This window comes from Erinaceus europaeus, chromosome 17 (assembly GCF_950295315.1).
Source record: "Erinaceus europaeus chromosome 17, mEriEur2.1, whole genome shotgun sequence".
Taxonomy (NCBI): Eukaryota; Metazoa; Chordata; class Mammalia; order Eulipotyphla; family Erinaceidae; genus Erinaceus; species Erinaceus europaeus.
The window spans coordinates 3,945,459-3,962,391 of record NC_080178.1 but is presented as its reverse complement, the minus strand read 5'-3'; the positions used below and the strand labels follow the sequence as shown (position 1 = coordinate 3,962,391).

General features: G+C 59.6%; 1 protein-coding gene across 3 annotated transcripts; it reads left to right on the top strand.

Annotated features, from left to right (window-relative positions):
• Positions 1-362: 362 nt before the first annotated feature.
• Positions 363-14,156, top strand: FRMD8 (FERM domain containing 8). Of its 3 annotated transcripts, XM_060176082.1 has the most exons (11): positions 363-500; positions 613-697; positions 3,704-3,871; positions 5,169-5,270; positions 5,398-5,456; positions 5,536-5,702; positions 7,253-7,468; positions 7,705-7,828; positions 8,023-8,166; positions 12,746-12,920; positions 13,168-14,156. In XM_060176082.1, exons 2-11 carry the CDS (start codon positions 613-615, stop codon positions 13,284-13,286), a joined length of 1,359 nt encoding a protein of 452 aa, XP_060032065.1. In that variant the 5' UTR covers positions 363-500; the 3' UTR covers positions 13,287-14,156. The 3 variants fall into 3 exon arrangements, with proteins under 3 accessions (XP_060032065.1, XP_060032067.1, XP_060032066.1); XM_060176084.1 differs by lacking the exons at positions 12,746-12,920; positions 13,168-14,156 and adding an exon at positions 12,450-12,728; XM_060176083.1 differs by lacking the exons at positions 12,746-12,920; positions 13,168-14,156 and adding an exon at positions 8,328-8,575.
• The last annotated feature ends 2,777 nt before the right edge of the window (positions 14,157-16,933 follow it).

The following is a 16,933-nucleotide window of genomic DNA, read 5'->3' as shown; positions in this document are numbered from 1 at the left end:
AGTCGGATGCTTTATCCACTGAGCCACCTCCCGGACCACCAATCGTTTTTTAACGAGCGCACTGATCACCTCTGGCTTATGGTGACGTGGGGGATTGAACCTCGGATTTTGGAACCTCAAGAGAGACAGACAGACTGCATGACCATGCTGCTGTCTACCTCTGCTAGAGAGGCTGAGTTCGCGCATGCGCAGGGCACCTGGCACCTAGGCGTCGGGTCTCCGCGCGGGGGGCAGGAATCCCAAGGCAGCGAAGGGCGGGGCGTGTGCTCCGGGAAGGGCGCATGCGCCCGATCCTCGAGCTCTGATTGGCTCTATCGGGCCTGGAGGCGTGGCCTGCGAGGCGCGCTTCCTCCACCCCCACTTCCGCATCGCAGCCGGGGACCGGACGGCCGCTGAAGAGCTTGGCCGGTGGCTGACCGGGTCGGAACCGAGGGTCGCGGCCAGAGTTGGACCCTGGGCACGAGGCTGCGCCAAAGCGGCGCGCGCGGGCTCCCTGAGCGGTGAGGCCGCCGCGCCCGGGCCCCCGGCCGGGTCGCCCCTCCCTCCTCAGGGAGCGCTGAGGGACCCGCGGGGGACCCCCTGCCCCCGCGACGCGCTTCTCTCCCTCCGCAGATGGACGGGCCCGAGGGCCCCGCCGCGCAGCCTGGCCCGGCCGAGCGCTCCCGCCGGAGCAGCGTGTCGTCTGTGGGCGCCCGAGGTGCGTTCCCTGCCGCCCTCCCCTCAGAGCCCCTCCCCGCCGCCGCCGCCGCCGCCTGAGAGACCGTCTTTTCTGTCAGCCGCGGGCTGACGCCGTCCCCAGGCTGCTGGCTGCCCCTCCTTCTTCCTTCTGCTCGCGTGGACTTGCTTTTTAAAGCTTTTCTATTTTCCCTTTTGTTGCCCTTTTCTTTTTATTGTTGTTGTTATTGATGCCGTCGTTGTTGGGCAGGACAGAGAGAAATGGAGAGAGGAGGGTTAGACAGAGAGGGGGAGAGACAGACAGACACCTGCAGACCTGCCTCACCGCCTGGGAAGCGACTCCCCTGCAGGTGGGGGGCCGGGGCTCGAACCCGGACCCTTAGGCCGGTCCCTGCGCTTAGCCGCGGCGCGTGCACCTGCTTCCTTCTCCGTAGCGATGCGCTTTGCTTCACTGACTGTGATGGGAGCGGGCGCGTCCAGCCCTGATGGAGCTGCTGCTGGGCCTCGAACCCGGGACCTCCGAGCGTCAGGCGGGGCAGCCTGTTCGCAGTACCACGGTGCCCGGTGCTGGTGTCTCTTTACTCGGGACTCGTTCACCTCCGCTGAGGGAGAGGGGGGCACCCGTGTCTCAGCTCTGGCGTGTGCGGCCGCCCTCACTGTCATAGTGTGCGGGAGAGATACAAGGTCACAGCGTGCGGGAGAGATACAAGGTCATAGTGTGCGGGAGAGATACAAGGTCACAGCGTGCGGGAGAGATACAAGGTCACAGCGTGCGGGAGAGATACAAGGTCATAGTGTGCGGGAGAGATACAAGGTCACAGCGTGCGGGAGAGATACAAGGTCACAGCGTGCGGGAGAGATACAAGGTCACAGCGTGCGGGAGAGATACAAGGTCATAGTGTGCGGGAGAGATACAAGGTCACAGCGTGCGGGAGAGATACAAGGTCACAGTGTGCGGGAGAGATACAAGGTCACAGCGTGCGGGAGAGATGACGGTCATAGTGTGCGGGAGAGATACAAGGTCATAGTGTGCGGGAGAGATGACGGTCATAGTGTGCGGGAGAAATACATGGTCACAGTGTGCGGGAGAGATACAAGGTCATAGTGTGCGGGAGAGATACAAGGTCATAGTGTGCGGGAGAGGTACACGGTCATAGTGTGCGGGAGAGATACATGGTCATAGTGTGCGGGAGAGATACAAGGTCATAGTGTACGGGAGAGATACATGGTCATAGTGTGCGGGAGAGGTACAAGGTCATAGTGTGCGGGAGAGGTACACGGTCATAGTGTGCGGGAGAGGTACAAGGTCATAGTGTGCGGGAGAGGTACACGGTCATAGTGTGCGGGAGAGATACATGGTCATAGTGTGCGGGAGAGATACAAGGTCATAGTGTACGGGAGAGATACAAGGTCATAGTGTACGGGAGAGATACATGGTCATAGTGTGCGGGAGAGATACAAGGTCATAGTGTACGGGAGAGATACATGGTCATAGTGTGCGGGAGAGATACAAGGTCACAGCGTGCGGGAGAGATACAAGGTCATAGTGTGCGGGAGAGATACAAGGTCACAGCGTGCGGGAGAGATACAAGGTCACAGTGTGCGGGAGAGATACAAGGTCACAGCGTGCGGGAGAGATGACGGTCATAGTGTGCGGGAGAGATACAAGGTCATAGTGTGCGGGAGAGATGACGGTCATAGTGTGCGGGAGAAATACATGGTCACAGTGTGCGGGAGAGATACAAGGTCATAGTGTGCGGGAGAGATACAAGGTCATAGTGTGCGGGAGAGGTACACGGTCATAGTGTGCGGGAGAGATACATGGTCATAGTGTGCGGGAGAGATACAAGGTCATAGTGTACGGGAGAGATACAAGGTCATAGTGTACGGGAGAGATACATGGTCATAGTGTGCGGGAGAGATACATGGTCATAGTGTGCGGGAGAGATACAAGGTCATAGTGTACGGGAGAGATACAAGGTCATAGTGTACGGGAGAGATACATGGTCATAGTGTGCGGGAGAGGTACAAGGTCATAGTGTACGGGAGAGATACATGGTCATAGTGTGCGGGAGAGGTACAAGGTCATAGTTGTGCCGAGTAGCCCCGCAGACGCACTCCCCCCTTTGTTCCAGCCCCGCAGCCCCTGGAAAGCTGGGTCACTCGGGGCATCCGTGGGGCCAGGGGTGCCCTCCCGGCCTGTCCAGCTTCATCCCGCCCTGGGCTGGGGGGGTCTTCTGGGTTCCCGGGGTCCGGGGTGGGGGTTCTAGTGTGACTGACAGCTGCTCTGCCCACGGCTGCGGGGTCTGCGCTTCCCCGCCTGTTGAAGTGTGTCCGCTGCTGTCCTGCTGTTGGGTCTGGAGCCCTGGAGAGCCAGGAAGCTCAGCCTGGGACGCGGTGCAGCCTTGAGTGCTCTCCGTCCCTGTTTTGGTTTTTTAAAAATATTTATTTATTTATTTATTTATTTAGCCCCTTTTGTTTTACGCCCTTGTTTTTTTATTGTCGTTGCCGTCGTTGTTGGACAGGACAGAGAGGAATGGAGGGAGGAGGGGAAGACAGAGAGGGGGAGAGAAAGACAGACACCTGCAGACCTGCTTCACCGCCTGTGAAGCGACTCCCCTGCAGGTGGGGAGCCGGGGGCTCGAACCGGGATCCTTACGCCGGTCCTCGCGCTTTGCGCCACCTGCGCTTAACCCACTGTGCCACCGCCCGGCTCCCTGTTCCTGTTTTAGTGAGAGAGAGAGACAGACAGGCAGACACCCGAGCCCTGCGCTGCTCTGGCTGACGGTGGTGCTGGGGACTGAACCTGGGAGCTCAGAGCCTCAGGAAGGACAGTCCTTCCGCAGAACCATTCTGCTGCCTGTCCAGCCCCGATGTGCGGCTTTTGCAGGATCCCTGGACTGTAGTCTGGGTTTCGGGGTGTCGTTGGCAGTTTTCACAGCAGTAACGCTGGGCAGTAACGCTGTAGTTGAGGGGCGCCCCCAGGCCGGGCGGTGGGCACGGCCGACCCCCTCCCCGTCCTCTTCAGCGGCAGATGTGCTGGTGTACCTGGCGGACGACGCGGCGGTGCCCCTGGCCGTGGAGAACCTGGCCTCGCTCAGCGCCCACGAGCTGCACCGCGCCGTCCGGGAGGCCCTGCAGCTCCCCGACATCGCGCTGGAGGCCTTCGCGCTCTGGCTGGTGTCCCCGCTGCTGGGTGAGGCCTGGGGCGGGCGGGCGGGTGGCTGCTTGCGGCGGGGGCATCGGTCGGGGCGCTTCCCCGGGGAGGTCTCCAGCCCTCTCCGCCTGGCCCTCCTCAGCGCCCTGGAGCGAGGCCCCCAGCCTTCCCCTCCCCTCCAACTTCCTGCCCAGCCGCTGCCTCGCCTGCCCACCCTCTTCCTGTTGATGCTCGTTCTCTGGCCAACCCCCAGCTGTCCCGTCTGCACTTCAGGCTGGCCCCAGCCCTGACCCCCGCCCCCGCCCCCGCCCGCACACTCCTGCCTGCAGTCACTCCGGATTGCCCCACACAGGGGCATGAATGCACCGCCTGTGTGGCCCGGGTACTCTGGGGCGCCGCCCCTGCACTCAGTCAGCACCCACTTGGTTCCCAGGCTGCGGTCCAGGAAGCTGAAAGGCCACTCGACTTCTTCCACTTGGGACCTGAGAACCCGGGGCTCACCAGTCCCAGACAGTGAGGCAGTGAAGGGGTACCAGTGGAGCCCCCCTGCAAGTAGGAAGTCTGATGGCAGGGTCACCCTGCTTGGTCAGGCTTCAGGGACCACCATTCCCTCTGGCGACAGTCCCCAGGTGGGACCTTGAGTTAGTGTGGCTCCGTTGTGATCAGGGGACCCCGGGCTCTTCAGGCTCAGAGTTTGGCACTGGGCCATAGGTAGGAAAATGGGGTAACGCTGCACCCCTGGGAGCAGCCGCCGCCTCTGTGTGTCCTGGGGGGTCCGGCTAATCAGGTCCCTCTCATCCCACAAGCCTGTCAGAGTGCCCCCTGCTGGCAGGTCAGAGTGAGGGTACAGAGGGGCCACGAGTGTCCCTGCCTGGGGGTTGGGGTTCGGGGGAGGGGATCTGCAGCGTCCTCAGGGGGCCCCGGAGACCCTGGCCTGGGTCAGCCGGGGCTCTGGTGGCCTCCACAGCCACTGCCCTTCTCTGGGCTTGAGTTCCCCCTCGCACGGCCACTCAGCCTGGGGCCCCGAGGTGTGAGACCCGGGGGGTCTGGGGGAGGGGTGCAGAGCCCAGAGGAGCCTGGGGGCGAAGGCCCGGAGAGGCACAGACCAGCCGAGAAAGGTTCTGAGGGTTGGCAGGAGGCTTTGGGCCTTATCCCAGCCCCTGGAGCAGAGCGGATCCTTCTGCCTGTCCGTCTCCACCTCCCAGTAGGGAGGCCTGAGCCCCTCGCCCGCCGTCCCTGGAAGTGGGAGCGGGGTCACTGCAGGGCGCATTCCCACGGGCACGGGCATCGGGGCGCTTCTGGGAGCTTCTGCCCGCGTGACCCCGCCCCCTCGCAGAGGTGCAGCTGAAGCCCAAGCACCAGCCCTACAAGCTGGGCCGCCAGTGGCCGGAGCTGCTGCTGCGCTTCACCGACGCCCCGGACGACGACGTGGCCGTGGGTGAGCGCTGCCCGCCCGGACACGGTGCCAACCCTGCGGGCGAAGGGGGGAGCAGAGCCCGGCGGCTTTCTGTCGTGGAAGGAAGGGGCTGGGGTCGGGGTGGGCGGTGACCCCCCTCTCCCCCCAGACGAGCCCTCCCTCCAGTTCCGAAGGAACGTGTTTTTCCCGAGGCGACGGGAGCTCCAGGTGAGTGGCGGGGCCCGGTGGCACCGGCAGAAACCCGGCGCTGGCGCCCGGCCCGCTGACCGCCCCTCGCCACCCACAGATCCAGGACGAGGAGGTTCTGCGGCTGCTCTACGAGGAGGCCAAGGGCAACGTGCTGGCCGCCCGCTACCCCTGTGACCTCGAGGACTGCGAGGCCCTGGGCGCCCTGGTCTGCCGCCTGCAGCTCGGACCCTACCGGCCCGGCCAGACGACCGCCGGCACCCTGAGGTGAGGCCCGGGCGGCGGGCACCCTGCACGGGACACTCTGCCTCACAGGCGGGGCCCTGGGGCGCTCGGCGTGAGGACCGCCGGATGTCTGAGGGAGCCCAGGCTGCACCAGCTGTCTGTCTGCTCTTGGACCTTTCTGGGGGAGGGAGAGGCCCAGGGCGGCGCCTGGCAGAGGCCGGCCAGCTCCTCACCTCCTCACCTCACCCACCTCCTGGGCGCACCGCTGACCGCGTGGGAGCTCGGCTGCTGGGGCCGGGTTCGCTCTGTCGTGAAACTGCTTCTCCCACAAGCTGGGGCTGCTTTCACACGCACTTTCCCTGCTCCCAGGCTGAGTTTTCACTCAGAGGGAGCTGCCCGTGGTGCCAGGGAAATTCCCCACTCCCATGTGGTGTTGGCACTAGAATCGGGGTCCCATGTGGCAAGGCGCGGGCCCTCCCCAGTGAGACCTTCCTCTGATCCCTTGTTATTTATTTTAAACCGGAGCGCTGCTCAGTTCAGGCTTATGGTGCTAGGGATTGAACCTGGGACCTTGGCGTCTCAGGCATGAATGTCACCTGCAAATCCATGGTGCTGTGTCGCAGGCCCTGGTCTTGGCTTTTTTTTTTTTTTCCTTTGGCTTCAGGGTTATTGCTGGGGCTCAGTGCCTGCACCACAAATCCACTGCTCCTGGAGATTTCTTTTTTCCTTTTTTGTTACCCTTGTTTTATCGTTGTTGTAGTGATTATTATTGTTGTTGTTATTGATGTCGTTGTTAGATAAGATAGAGAGAAATGGAGAGAGATGGGGAAGACAGAGATGGGAAAGACACCTGCTTACTGCCCCCCCCCCCCCGCAGGTGGGGAGCCAGGGGCTCGAACCAAGATCCTTATGCCAGTCCTTGTGCTTGGTGCCTTGTGCACTTAACCCACTGCACTACTGCCTGACCCCCTGTTTTTCCTCTTTTTAAGAAATCTGTTTTATTTCATTTTATTTTTTATAGTACTATTATGACCTTATATTTATTTATTTACTAATTTATTTATGAGAAAGATAGGAGGCGAGAGAGAGAAAAGCAGAATTCACTCTGGTACATGTGCTGCCGGGGATTAAACTCAAGACCTCATGCTTGAGAGTCTAGTGCCTTAGCCACTGCACTGCCTCCCGGACTGCTAATTTCATTTTCTTAAAGATAGAGTGGTAGGTAGAGAGAGACCACTGAAGCTTCCTTTGACGTGGACCCAGGCTGGAGCCAGGGTCTTGCACCTAACACAGCAGCGTGCCATCGAACGAGTTTGTTTCACCGGGAGAGGGCGCTGTGCAGGCATGCGTCAGTGCGCCGCAGCCTGAAGCTTGCATGTCCTGGGCTCCACTCACTCAGCGCCTCCCTGACCTCCAGGGTGTGTTCTTTTGGGGACAGTCTGGGACCGACCCCATTACAGTCCCCACTCAGTGACGGGCTCTGAGCTGGAGTCCCAGACATACCGGGGTGGTCGAGCTGTGGGGCTCCCTAGGGCAGCCCCATCCTTGAGCCCCTCCGGCCCTCAGCCCTGTGCCCTCTTACTTCCTGGCAGGGAGAAGCTGGACTCCTTCCTCCCCACACACTTCTGTAGGCGGGGCCACGGGTTCCTGGCTGCCCTGCGGGGCCGCGGGGCCAAGGCCGGGGCGGGGGAACAGGGGCTGCTGGACGCCTACCGCCGGGTGCCCGAGGCGAGCGGCGAGCAGGAGCCCACCGTGAGCACCCACCACCGCGCTTACCTCCGCAAGTGCCACGAGCTGCCCTTCTACGGGTGAGCGCCCACCCCAGCCCTGCCCTGCCCTGCCCCTGAGGCATATTGGGGGCATCTGGGGTCCTGGGTCTGGAGTTGGGTGACCCCTGGTATGTGGGTGGGATGCCACAGTGCCTGCCCATTCCATGCCACCCCCAGCTCCTCGCAGACGCTCTGATGGACCTGCCGGAGCAATTGCTGCTAGCTGAACCCAGCCCAGGCCCGTGTCCCTGCGCTGACCTGTCCCTCCCCCTTAGGTGCGCCTTCTTCCACGGCGAGGTTGACAAGCCGGCGCAGGGACTGCTGCACCGTGGCGGGCGGAAGCCGGTGTCCGTGGCCATCAGCCTGGAAGGCGTCCACGTCATTGACAGCAGGGAGAAGGTACCCTGGGCTGTGGGGGGGTGTCGGGTGATGCGTGTGTGTGTCTCCTGTGTCCCTCGGTCTGCGGTGGCCAGGACTTGGATGTTGTAGTCTGCGTTGACCTGCCAGGCTGAACTCCCTGTCCACTAGCCGGCACTGCCCACTCACATCCCGACCTGGGCTGGCACCGCCACTCACACCCCATCCCTGGCCAGCACGTGCTGCTGGGCCTGCGTTTCCAGGAGCTGTCCTGGGACCACACATCCCCCGACGAGGAGGAGTCTGTCCTGTGGCTGGAATTTGATGGGGACCATGAGGGCACGCCAGTCAACAAGCTTCTCAAGATCTACTCCAAGCAGGTGGGGGGCTCCCCAGGGAGGGGGCTGGTGGGCAGGGCAGGAGGTAGGGGACCCGGGGGGCTTGGGCAGCAGGAGGTGGTCTGTGCTCACCAGCCGGCACACTCAGAGCTGGGAACGGAGCTCGGGATGGCTTGTGCCAGGCTGACCTCTGTTTTTGCCAGTCCCTGTTCAAGGTGCCATTATGCGGGCGGGAGACAGACGACCAGGCACTCATGGCTGAGCTGTACGCAGTATCTCTTTATTCATGTAGAACGCAGCACAATCTAAACCAAGCTATGTTATCTCTAATCACAATCCTGTCCTTATGTATATACTCGCCAAGTAGGGTGGAAACAGGATGTGACGTAGAGAGGGAGGAGTGAAAAGAGATTGGTGAAAATCAGGGTGTGACAAGGAGACGGGGCGGAGCAAAAAGACATCGTGAACCAGTGGGGATTAAACCAATGCCCTGCAGGCAGGGCGGTGCTTAGTTACCAGTGGTTATGTAAATAGAATACAGTGTTAAGCATTAAACCAATGGGGGCATTAAGTTGGGGGCATTAAACCAATGGAACAGAAGGGGTCTTAGAAGCAGACCAACATGTTTAGATGAACTAATTTGCTCGTGTTTAGGTAGAGACAGAGAGACAGTGTGAAAGATACCACGGCACCCAGATTTCCTGCTCTCCACACAGGGCAGGCTCTGCTGGAGCCCCCCACCCCTGCCCCGGCCGACCTGTGGTCTTCACTGGCATTGCCCCTGCTGAACATGGGGGGGCACCTTCCAGGCCTGGCTTACGCTCCAGCCCCACAGCCAGTGTGTCCTTGGTGTTCCCCCACCCGCCATGGTTTTCCTCATCTTGTTCCTTTTGTCACTGATCCCACCCCTGGCCCTGCCCCACCCCATTCCAGCGGTCCTCTGCCTGGATGTCACTTTCTGCAGGGGGTCCTAAAATATGTCCGTGGGGGAACCAAGGGCTGTTTGACCTCGTAGGGGTGTCAGGGTTGTTTCTAGTTGGGACTTGGATGAGTGAAACATCTCTGACTGTGAACGGGCTGAGGGAGAGGCCACCATTGGGCTTGTGCTTTGCCCTGCACAGGACACGGATCTCAAGCCCCAGCATCACACGGGAGAGCCATGGCCCCATGTGGGAAGCTCCAGTCTGTCTTTGCCTCCATCTGTCTCTCTGTATTAAAAAGTCAGCTGGGGGTGATCGGGCGGTAGCACAGCGGGTTAAGCGCACATGGCGCATAGCGCAAGCACCGGCATAAGGATCCCAGTTCGAGCCCCGGCTCTCCACCTGCAGGGGAGTTGCTTCACAGGTGGTAAAGCAGGTCTGCTGGTGTCTATCTTTCTCTCCCCCTCTCTGTCTTCCCCTCCTCTCTCTATTTCTCTGTCCTATCCAACAACAATGACATCCATAACAACAACAATAACTACAACAATGAAAAAGGTGGTCCGGGAGGTAACACAATGATAAGGCTTTGGACTCTTAAGCATGAGGTCCTGAGTTCGATCCCCGGCAGCACATGTGCCAGAGTGATGTCTGGTTCTCCCTCTCCTGTCTTTCTCATAAATAAATAAAATCTTAAAAAAAAAAAAAAGAAAAGAAAAAAAGAAAGAACAAGAACAAGGGCAACAATCAGGGAAATTAATTACTTAAAAAGCATTGGAGAAAAACAAGTCAGCTGGGGAGGCGTAGAGTCTTACACACGTGAGGCTGGGAGTATGTGCGGGTGTCCACGTGAGAGTGTCTGCATTGCCCCAGTGCCCAGTGGGTCTGGGATCACGTGGCAACTCCTACTGGAAGCATCAGACTGTTCTGGACCAGCACTTGGCATGTGTCTGTCTGCATCTGTGTGTGTGACTCCCCCACGTTCCTTCTTTGTCACTCTGTCCCTTGTCCCCGGGCCACTTGCTTCCCCACTGAGCCGGAGTGATTCATACTCTGCATCCCAGCTGCTTGACAGCTATGTGCTGTGCAGATGCCTGTGTTTTGACAGTCCTCCTCAGCCCGTTTTTTTTCCATGGTTTGTGTCTGTCATCCCCAAGGAAGATTGCTTAACCCGAGGTCACGAAGAGTCTCTCCTGCTTTCTCTTCTGAAAGTGTTGACTGTGAAGTCCAGTGTGTTAATGTTTCCCTCGAGGTGTGACGTCTGGCAGAGACTTTGTCCCTTTCAGTTGGGTGTTCTTTGTAGAGGTCCCTTGCTCCGCCACCCTGAGCTGGCCTCTGTGCTGAAATTCAGCCACTGTGTGTGTGTGGGGGGGGGGGGGGCGTCTGTCTGGCACCGCAGTCTTCACCCTCTGGGGACTGCCAAGACCTCACAGGGTGACTTCCGGGAATCTCAGGACATTTTGTTCCTGAGAGTTGTGCCTGCCCCCATGCCCTTTGCTGTCCCCAGAAGTCAGCCCGTCTCCCTGTGGTGGGGGTTTACTTGGGTTACCCTCAGTCTGTCTGTCTGTCTTCTGGTGTTGCCATGGGTGGTACGGTTTGATGGGTTAACTCTAGAGAGAACCATGGCGCCGCTCTGGAGCATGTGATGCTGGGGCTTGAACGCAGGACTTCAAACTTTATGCAGCAGCTTACCCACTGCACCCCTTCGGGGCCACAGGCACTATCTTCTTTTTTATTCTTTTTTTTTTTTAAGATTATTAAAAAAAATATTTATTCCCTTTTGTTGCCCTTGTTTTGTTGTTGATGATGTCTTTGTTGTTGGATAGAACAGAGAGAAATGGAGAGAGAAGGGGAAGACAGAGGGAGAGAAAGACAGACACCTGCAGACCTACTTCACTGCCTGTGAAGCGACTCCCCTGCAGGTGGGGAGCTGGGGACTCGAACCGGGATCCTTACGCCGGTCCTTGCGCTTTGCACCACCTGTGCTTAACCCGCTGTGCTACCTCCCAACTCCCTTTTTTAATCTATTTTTTTTCTAAAGCCTTTTTTTATATTTATTCCCTTTTCTTGCCCTTGTTGTAGTTATTGTTGTTGTTATTGATGTCATTGTTGATGTTGTTGTTGTTGGATAGTACAGAGAGAAATGGAGAGAGGAGGGGAAGACAGAGGGGGGAGAGAAAGACAGACACCTGCAGACCTGCTTCACCGCCTGTGAAGCGACTCCCCTGCAGGTGGGGAGCCGAAGGCTCAAACCAGGATCCTTATGCCACTCCTTGTGCTTTGCGCTACGTGCGCTTAATCCACTGCACTACCGCCCAACTCCCTTTTAATCTATCTTTAAAAAAATATTCCTTTTTGTTGCCCTTGTTTTATTGTTGTAGTTATTATTGCTGTTGTTATTGATGTCGCCGTTGTTAGGACAGAGAGAAATGGAGAGAGGAGGGGAAGACAGAGGGGGGAGAGAAAGACAGACACCTGCAGACCTGCTTCACCACCTGTGAAGCAACTTCTCTGCAGGGGGGCAGCCGGGGGCTGGAACCGGGATCCTTATGCCGCCGGTCCTTGTGCTTTGCGCCACGTGTACTTAACCCGCTGCGCTACAGCCCGACTCCCTTCAAGCACTATCTTGTAACAGTTCGCTGTGGTGTATCGCAGTGTGTTTGAATGGGCCTGGGAGGTGGTGCAGTGGTTAGTGTTGTACTCTTGAATATGAGGTCCCAGGTTTGCGTCCCCAACACCACACAGGGGTGCCATGCACAGCGCCAGGGGAAGCTCTGTGAACAGCACTGTGGTACTGTCTCCAGTACCTCTCAGTCTTCAGCTGAAATTGAAGGCAAAGAGGAAAGACCCTGAGAGGGTGATTGCTTTAGTCCTCCTGCTCCATGGCTGGACCCAATCCCAGCAGCCTTTGCACCTGGCCAGGTGGTGCTCCCTGGCCCTGACAGTCCCAGTAGGTGTGAGCAGACGGCCTGCCCTCACTCCTTCCAGGTATGAAGTGACTCCCCTGGAGGTGAGGAGCCAGGGTCTCGAACCAGGATCCTTATGCTGGCCCTTCCGCTTTGCGCCACCTGTTGTTGTACAGGACAGAGAGAAATGGAGAGAGGAGGGGAAGACAGAGAGGGGGAGAGAAAGACAGACACCTGCAGACCTTCTTCACCGCCTGTGAAGCGACTCCTCTGCAGGTGGGGAGCCGGGGGCTCGAACTGAGGTCCTTACGCTGGGTCCTAAGTAGGTGTATTGTGCGTATACGATCCCGGGCTTGTTCCCAGCCCACAGACAGGAAGGGCTGAGGGGCAGCGGCGAGGTGGCTCGCCTGGTGGTGCGCTGCTTTGCCGTGCGACAGCCTGGCATGGGCAGGAGGCTGCTGTTCTGTCGCCTCGTCCCTGCTGCCCCGCCGGCACCTGGTAGACGTCTGTTCCCCGTGAGACGCAGCGCCAGCAGCTCTCTGCCCGAGGATGCCCGGGCCCCCCACGCCCACGAGTGCCAAGCGTCAGCTCGGTGTAGGAGGTGGCAGAGGGCCGCCCGGCCTGACCATGACCGCGGACTGGGGTCCTCGGCCAGGCACCCACGGACCCTTCAGGGGCCTCCCCGCGCGCGCCTTCCACCTCGAAGGCCCTTCCCACCCCCCAGACCGGCACCCCGTCCACAGGCCGGACCCCACGCGGGGCGCCTCTCCGCTCAGCTCATGTCACCGTCCTCCGCAGGCCGAGCTCATGAGCGGCCTCATCGAGTACTGCATCGAGCTGGGCCAGGCCGCGGAGCCCGGGCCCCCCGAGGCCCCCTGCGCGCCCCCCGCTCCGCGCCCCCAGCTGCGACGGCAGGGCAGCGTGGTGAGCAGCCGCCTGCAGCACCTGTCCACCATCGACTACGTGGAGGAAGGTGAGCCCCCCCCTGCGGGCACACAGGTGTGTGTATGGACACGGGTGCACACGGGACCCACAGGTGTGCACACGCATACAGGCGTGGCCACCGCGCACACACGCAGGCACAGGGCAAAGGCCCACATTTGTGTGCGCAGCCTCGCACCCGAGGTAGAGTCGGTGTGGGTCCAAGGCCCAGACTGGGTGGCATGGGGGGGGCGCCCGTACCAGTGCCATCTTCCCTCCCTCCCTTTTCCTCCCCGCAGGCGAGCATATCAAGCGCGTGAAGCCGAGGCGAACGGCATCATTCTTCGGCCGGCAGCTCTCCCTGGGCCCGGGCAGCTACGCCATGGTGCAGCCCGCGGGCAGCCTGGAGCAGGGCTGAGGGCTAGACCGTCCCCAGGACGCTGGCACAGGAGGGCTGCAGAAGACGATTCTTCTCCCCGGCCCCCGCGCAGCCCTCTCCGCCCCCCCACACTCCAGAGCCGGCTGCCGACTCGCCCTTGGCCAGGAGCCCAGCAGCGGTTCCGAAGGCAGAGCCTCTGGGCCCGGCCCTGGGCTGGGTGACGGCACCCACACTCAGGGCGGCGGGTGTGGGCCCTGGACTGAAACAGGAGCAGGGGAGACGAGGCCACTCTGGGCCCACAGGGGCCACAAGGTGCCAGGCAGGACCTGGCTCGCTCTGCCTGCCTCGGGGGTCACTGTGGCCCCCGGGAGGTGGCTGTCCCCGCCTGTCGCCGCTCACCGCTGGGAGAAGCTCCAGCCCTGCCGCCTTCGACTTTCTTATCGGTCTTCCCATCAGCCCGGGCCGGAAGCCGTGAGCGCAGGGACCTTCCGGGACGCACCTGGCTCCCACGGGCCCAGCCCCTGAGCAGCTGGATGGGGTGCGTCCTAGGCCCGGGTCGCCTTGCAGAGGCTGCGTTCCGGGGCTTCCTGCCAAAGGAGCCACTGGCTTGGGCCGACGGGCTTTGTCCTCTGGCAGGAGCCCTAGGTCTCCCCCAGGCCTTTCAAAAGGTCCCGGGGGGGGGGGGGGCTGGAGGACGCCTGCCTTGCCCTGCCCTGCTGGACTCTGGGCACCCTGTGTCAGCTCTCTGCCTTTCTCTTACCTCTGTTGACGTGGACTCAGTTCCCGCCTGATGTGCCCACCGGCCTGCGTGCGGTTGAATGTGTCTCTGGCCTCCCTGGGAGAGCAGGGTCACACCTTTCTCTTTTGTACTATGAGACTTCCTCATAATAAAACCAGACTTCCAGAAAACTTGGGTTATTTGTTTGAAAGGCTTATTTCAGGGGCTGGGTGGTGGTGCACCCAGTCCAGTGAGCATGTTACAATGTGCAAGGACCCGGGTACGAGTCCCTGGTCCCACCTGCAGGGAGGGAAGTTTCATGACTGCTGAAGCAGGGCTGCGGGTGTCCTCTCTGTCACCCATTGCCCTCTCAATTTCTCTCTGTCCTGTCAACTTTAAAAAGATTTATCTATTAATAATAATAAGGGGTGGAGTGGGGTCAGGCATAGCGCAGCGGGTTAAGCGCATGTGGCGCGAAGTGCAAGGACCGGCATAAGGATCCCGGTTCGAGGTCCCGGCTCCCCACCTGCAGGGAAGTGGCTTCACAGGCGGTGAAGCAGGTCTGCAGGTGTCTGTCTTTCTCCCTGTCTTCCCCATCTCTCTCCATTTCTCTCTGTCCTATCCAACAACGACGACATTAACAACAACAATAAAACAAGGGAAATTAATTAATTAATTACAAAATAAGTAAGGGATGGGGGGACTTCCTGCTCTAGCACACTCGATGTGAAGGATTGAACTTCAAACTTCAGCCTTGAGAGTCCAGCACTTCCTCTACTGTCCCTCTCCCAGGGCAGTTCATTAGTTTTTTAAGATTTATTCACGTGTATTTATTTTATTTTATTTTTCCTCCAGGGTTATTGCTGGGCTCGGTGCCTGCACCATGAATCCACCGCTCCTGGAGGCCATTTTTTCCCCCTTTTGTTGCCCTTGTAGCATCGTTGTGGTTATTATTATTGCCATTGTTGATGTTGTTCGTTGTTGGATAGGACAGAGATATGGAGAGAGGGGGAGAGAAAGACACCTGCAGACCTGCTTCACTGCCTGTGAAGCGACTCCCTTGCACACACTTGTCACCCCTCACAGGGAACACCTGCCACCAACACAAAGGGGAACAGACCACAGGGGGAAGATGGACAGTGGTCAAGGTAGGCTTCCTGGAAGAGGGGACCTTCCAGGAAAGGGTGGGTGTGGGGGCAGGGTAAGGAAGAGAAGGGCAGGGGAGAGAGAAGCCCAACTCTGGCCTTGCCTCTGATGGCACTGAAGGCCTGAGCTGAGACGTGCAGGCCTCAGGGCACATGACACCTGGTCTCTCCCAGCCCCCAGCCCCCAGCATCCCCCAGAGAGTGGCAGGGCTGGTTTTCAGCAAGTCTGGTGCAAGGTTCCAGGCTGCAGGGGAAGTGGGGGGGGAGGCCAGGCAGCCTGACCACACCGCACAGGCTGCTGTTCCAGCCACGGCCAGCAGGGGGCAGCGGAGCCCTCCCTTTTCTCCGCAGGGAGCAGGAGTCACCCGCACCCACCAGCCTGGAACTGGAGGTGCTGAATGGGTGCCCCTCACCCCCTGCTGGGACCTGCCTCCCCCACCCAGGCTGAGCCCTTCTGCTATTTTAAACAACTTGTCACCAATGTCACTTGCCAGAGGGAGACAGTCCCAACTCTGCCTGGCCTGTGTGTCCCCTGCCCTCTGTCGTCGGTGTTGGCAAGGGAGTGACTGTGCCCACCTCAGCGCCAGGGTTGCTGCCGGCAGGGCCCTGGAACCTGGTGGGTGACTCTGTTGTGTCCTTGGGGCAGGCTGGGCATAGAGTCCCCTGAGGGGGCAGGGACATGAGTGGCCGTGGGGCTCGCAGTGGGAGCTGCAGTGGGTGCTGGGAACAGGAGAGGAGATGCGGACCTGTCACCCCATTCCTGCGGAGGGTGGGGAGCTGGAGAGAGGCTTGTGTCTGGCCACAGACCAAGGGGGTGGCTGGAATGTCGGGGTGGGGTGGGGTCCAGGCATTCTCTATTGGGGGCTGGGTACTGGGGCTGGGGGACACTTAGGAGCAGGGAGGCAGGCCCCAAGGAGCAGCTCAGGAAGTAGGAAGTGGGGAAGCAGACTCAGTGTGTGTGTTGGGGGGGGGCATCATGGGGCCTGTGGGCCACAGCAGACCCGGGAGCAGGGTATAGGCAGTAGAACGTGCCCCTGGAGGTCTGGCTGAGGATGGGGGTCCCCAGCTGGGCCTCGGGGGCCAGGGGCCAGGAAAGGGCTTCAGAGGCGCCCCCAGCACCCCCAGATTAGGGCCAAGTTGTGCAAAAAGTCTCATGACTTAGATTCTCCTCCCTCTTTTTTGGCCCATCTGCATGAGGGAAGAACAAGAGCAGGGGTGGGGGTGTGGAGGGCGCTCAGCGTCAGAGTACAGGACTTGCATACCCGAGGCCCCAGAGGCCCCACGTACACCCCCGGCACCAACGTGTGCAGAGCTGCGTTGAGCAGTTTATAACAATAACCAACGGGGCCAGAGAGACGGCTGAGCACACACATCCCCATGTGCAAGGATCCGGGCTTGAGCCCCTGCTCCCCACTTGCAGGGGGAATGTTTCCTGGGTGATGAAGCAGTCCTGCAAGTGTTTCTCTTTCTCTCAGTTTCTCCCCCCCCCAAAAAAAAAAAAAAAGGCTTCCGGAAGTGGTGCATTTGTAGTGCTGGCACCAAGCCCCAGCAATAACTGGTAGCAATAAAAATGTATAATAATAATAAAGAAATAAAAGTAAAATAAATGAGTCTTCAGTCTCCAGCACCAGCATCAGCCTGGGCTGGGCAGTGCCCTGGGAAAATGAACACACGATGAGTCTTTTATTTTCTGCCTCCAGGGTTATCGCTGGGGCTCAGTGCCTGCACTGTGAATCCACTACTCTTGGAGGCCATTTTCCCTCCATTTTTGTTGCCCATGTTGTTATTATTGTTATTGTTGTTCTTATTGTTGGATAGGACAG